Source organism: Leptonychotes weddellii, unplaced genomic scaffold, assembly GCF_054177405.1.
Source record: "Leptonychotes weddellii isolate Sample4059 unplaced genomic scaffold, ASM5417740v2 HiC_scaffold_15574, whole genome shotgun sequence".
Lineage (NCBI taxonomy): Eukaryota > Metazoa > Chordata > Mammalia > Carnivora > Phocidae > Leptonychotes > Leptonychotes weddellii.
The window spans coordinates 1-4,563 of record NW_027737554.1 but is presented as its reverse complement, the minus strand read 5'-3'; the positions used below and the strand labels follow the sequence as shown (position 1 = coordinate 4,563).

At 60.5% G+C, this 4,563-nt stretch overlaps 1 protein-coding gene across 1 annotated transcript; it reads left to right on the top strand.

Moving 5' to 3' along the window:
* The first annotated feature begins 341 nt into the window (after positions 1-341).
* On the top strand, positions 342-1,824 carry LOC145718431 (nuclear factor of activated T-cells, cytoplasmic 1-like). The gene has a single exon (XM_081809928.1). It carries the CDS (start codon positions 530-532, stop codon positions 1,517-1,519), a length of 990 nt encoding a protein of 329 aa, XP_081666054.1. The 5' UTR covers positions 342-529; the 3' UTR covers positions 1,520-1,824.
* The last annotated feature ends 2,739 nt before the right edge of the window (positions 1,825-4,563 follow it).

The window sequence follows — 4,563 nt, the reverse complement described above, 5'->3', positions numbered from 1 at the left end:
GATGATGCTAAGTGTTGAGGAAGAGATAAGCTGGGGAGGATGACACATGTGTTGGGTTGGGGACTGAAATCTGGGAAGGTGGCTGGGGAAGGCAGTCTTTGAGTGAAGAGAAGAGGGAAGGAAGGAGGGGGGTGGTTCTCTAATGGCAGGACACTTGGGGCAGAGGGAAGCCAATGGAAGCCTGAGGGTGGTCGGAGGGGCAGTCGGTGCCCTTGTGCTGGAGAGCAGGGAAAGGAGGATGGGTACGGGCCTTGTGGGCCGGGAGGGGGGCCTCGGGAGCAGTACGAGCCGAGCGGCGTTTCAGCGGCTGTGTCCTGGGGTCCAGGCCTGGGCGTGTGCGGTGCCGAAGGGCTCACCAAACTGTGGGTGTATTTTCTGATGACTGGCCCCTCACGCCATCTTCTTCTCTGTCCCCTTTCTAGAGCACTATAGTTACGCGTCCTCTAGCATCAGCTCTGCTCTGCCTCCCGGCTCGGCTCGCCCCTCACTGCCAGCTCCATGCCACGACCTGCAGACCTCAGCCCCAGGCATGCCGGCCGCTGCGGCAAGTCAGCCCCCGGGCTATGGTGGGGCAGTGGACAGCAGGCCCTCGAGCTGTTTCCTCTCCTCCGGCCACGTCCGGCCCAACGGGGCCCCCGCCCTGGAGAGTCCTCGCATCGAGATCACCTCGTACCTGGGACTGCACCACAGCAGCAACCAGTTTTTCCACGACGCGGAGGTAGAAGACGTCCCTCCCGGCTCCCAGCGACCCCCGTGCACGGCCACGCTGGGTCTGCCCGGCCTGGAGGCCTACCGCGACCCCTCCTGTCTGAGCCCGGCCAGCAGCCTGTCGTCCCGTAGCTGCAACTCCGAGGCCTCGTCCTTTGAGTCTGGCTTCTCGTACCCCTACGCGTCCCCGCAGACGTCCCCGTGGCAGTCGCCCTGTGTGTCCCCCAAGGCCACGGACCCCGAGGACGGCTTCCCCCGTGGCCTGGGGGCCTGCGGCCTGCTCGGCTCCCCCAGACACTCGCCCTGCACCTCGCCCCGCGCAAGCGTCACGGAGGAGAGCTGGCTGGGGGCCCGCACGTCCCGGCCCCCGTCCCCCTGCAACAAGAGGAAGTACGGCCTCAACGGCCGGCAGCTGGCCGGCTCCCCGCACGCCTCGCCCACGCCGTCCCCGCGCGGCTCGCCGCGGGTCAGCGTCACCGACGACACCTGGCTGGGCAACAGCACTCAGTACACCAGCTCCGCCATCGTGGCCGCCATCAACGCCCTCAGCACCGACAGCAGCCTGGAGCTGGACGGCGTTCCCGTGAAGGCGCGCAAGACCGCCCCGGACCACTGTCCCTCCGTGGCGCTCAAGGTGGAGCCGGCGGGCGAGGCCCCGGGGGCCACGCCGCCCCCGTCCGAGTTCCTGCCCGAGGAGTTCCTGTCCTTCCAGCACATCCGGAAGGGGGCCTTCTGCGACCAGTACCTGTCGGTCCCGCAGCATCCGTACCAGTGGGCCAGGCCCCGGTCCCCGGCAGCCCACGGCAGGTGAGCGAGCGCGTGCCCCGGGGCCCCTTGCTCCCGAGGCCTCTTCCGCTCGGGCTGGCCGCCTCTGGCTTCAGACGCACCTCCACTCTGCCTCAGCGCCGTGCGGCGCCTCCCCGCGCGTGTCCCGTTCAAACCCCCCTTCTACGAGGACGCTCTGAAGACCTCGTCCTCCCTGAATAACCCCCTTCGAGGTCCCGTGCCCTGACCCGCCGTATTCCGAGGTGTGGGGATAGGACGCCAGCACGTGAATTCTGGTGGGGACAGGTCAGCCCCTAACCAGGGCTTGCACACACGTGCACTCATTTTGGGGGTCTTTTTTTAATAAAACCAAATGACCCCTCTCCTGTTTGTGTGTTTGCCTCCACCGCTCCCCCGTTTCCTTTCTCCCGCCTAATTGCTGCCACTGCTGGGTGCAGATGGGGCCTCGGCTCAGCGATTCCCCAGAGCGGCAAACCCCGCTCCCCGCAGTCGCTCCCGCAGTCGGCCCTGCCCGCGCTTGGAGAACAACACGGTGGCCCGGCCCCAGGAGACGGGCGCCCGCCCCCCGGCAGTCTGGCGACGGAGAGCTCAAGCGTGCTCCCAGCGCCGCGGCTCGGGTTGTTGATTTTTCTTTCTAGCGGTGTGCAGGCTGGGGCCACTCCACTGGGTCCACTTACTCAGCCCACTGTTTTTATTTTTAACTAAACAGCTTTCCCAACAGGTGGGCCACTAATGACCCCTGGCAGAGCGCTTTCTGCTCCAGGATTTTTATCAGGCATGAAAACATCCTCCCCTCACGGGGTGCACCCCCCCCCCGGGAAGCACACATGCTTCTGAGGGCGGTGCCGGGTACCCTGGGCTCGGCCTTTTGTTTTTCCTGTGCCTTTGTCGTTGGAGGGCCTTCTAGAAGCAGCCCTGGGGAGAGGGACCCATGGGTTCTGGCAGTGTGTGCCCCGCGGTGAGGGAAGCCAGTCGGCAGGGTGACTCGATGCAGAATTTGCTCAGCTCTGCTCAGAGCCTCCTTCCACAGCGAGGGCCTGTGAGGCGGGCGCAGCTGTAAGGGGGTCATTGAGTTGTAGGTTCCGGGCAAACGCAGCTAAACCTTCTGAAAGTCTGTGGCAGAAACCCAGTGGGAGACTGACGGTTTCTAAAGCAATCAGACCACGGTCAGGGCCACCTTCGCCTGAGGCGTAGACTAGGAGTCAGTGAAGAGAAAACGCGAAAGCAAGGATTAACCCTGATTTCTCTTGACTTGCGTTAGGAGGTGTCCACATTTCTATCCCAACTTACGCTTTCGTTCTCTAAAGCTCAAGAGCCTGGTATATTCAGAGGCCTCACCAAAAAAACATATCTCAGCACCTGGCTTTAATTCATGAACGTGGGAATTTAACCTGTTTGAAGGCATTTAAAAAAATTTTAAAAGAATAGTTTATGCTCACTGTAGTCTCCTTATAATTTTAAGTAAAAATAAGACTATTTCGAAGCTAACTATCTCGACAAACGGGTTCCCACATTACAGGTAACGACCACCTGCGTTTTCAGGGACCGTGAAGGCCACAGTCGCTTAGAACGGGCCCTCACTGGACCCTTGCGGTCAGACCGCATGTGGAAAGGTGGCTTCGTCGGTCAGCCCTGTGTGTCGGTCTGTGCTCGGGCCGCGGTCACAGTGCCACACAGCAGATACTGTTTCCCGTGGTCCGAGCTTTGGGCGCCAGGGGGTTGGCTCCTTCTGAGGCCCAGGTGGCTGCGTTTCTTCTGGGCTTCTGTCTGTGTCCAGATGTCCCCTATTTACAAGGACGCCAGCCGCTGGACCAGGGCCCACCTGGTGACCTCGCTGTAACGTGACCCCGCGTCCAGACTCGGTCACATTCTGAGGTCCTGGGGTGAGGACTCCAACCCCTGAATTTTGGGGGACGCAGTTCAGCCCAGAACACCCAGCTTCACTTCTGCATGAGGACGGCAGGCTACCTTTAACAAGGGCCCATCGCCTCCTCTTTGGAGGCTTACTCGGCCACGGGGCGTCTGCGGGGACTCGGCTGTTCCTGGCGGTTTGCCGTGGGCGCAGACCAGATGAGTCTGACTGTAATCGGGACGCACGCCACTGTCTTTGTCTGTGTTCAGAGTTTTAGCGGTCATCGTGTGGTCCCGGGGATCTGCCCCCGTCACAGAGCTCCCCGGTGGGGGCGAGGTGGGGGCAGCGGGCGCCTAACATTCCTGTGAGCTCGGCGAGCAAACAAAACCCGCAGAGGCTCCCAGCTTCCCTCAGGAGGTTGGAAGCTAACCTTTCCCCCTGTTTTGGTTCCACATTGCAATGTGTTTCCTGGTCCCTTGTTCTGTTCCGCGGGGCCCTGTCAGCTGGTGCCCGGGTCAGCTGGGGCCAGGGTCAAACGAGAGGTCAGGGCGTTGTACCCCCAGGCAGGGGTGGCCCCACCAGACTTCCTGCCCCACTCCTGCCCGCACCGAGGACGTCAGCAGGGTCTCCGCTGTGCAACCCCAGGGCCGCGTGTTGAACAATCTCCAGAATCTGGATGGAGGGTTTGTCACCCGTCTGCCTTTCCTGTCACTGCCTGAGCTTTTAATTCCGTCCTACCAGGAAAAGGAGCTTTTTAATGAAAAGCGTGCAGCAGTAGCCTTTCCCAGGGACTTTGGATGCTCTGGGATCTTTTCCCCGTGGGGTCTTTCTTATCCATACGGCATTTATGGTGGCCCCTCTGTGCAGAGCATTCTGATAGGCCCACAGCAGTCAAAAATGATACCTAATTCTCACTGCAGTTGGAGAAGTTATGTTGTTCGCGAAACTAACCACAGTATTTGATAAAACTTTATAGTTTTATAGTTCAGATTTCTTTTAGAGTTTAATAGAATGATACTTTCTGAAGCTTGAGAAATGCCCAGAAATCGCAGTGACATGGTAGAGCACCCCCAAAACCCAGAATCGTGAGCTTTTTATTTTAAGTCCCTTCAGAAAGGAGAGAGTTTCTGTGCTGATGATGTCCGTGGTAACAGCCCACTTCCAGGTCAGGCTTGACCAGGCAGCTGATGCGTGTGCGGGGCGGGGGGGGCCGGGGA

Coding starts and splice junctions, on each gene's coding strand:
- LOC145718431 (XM_081809928.1), top strand. CDS start 530: ATGCCGGCCGCTGCGGCAAGTCAGCCCCCGGGCTATGGTGGGGCAGTG.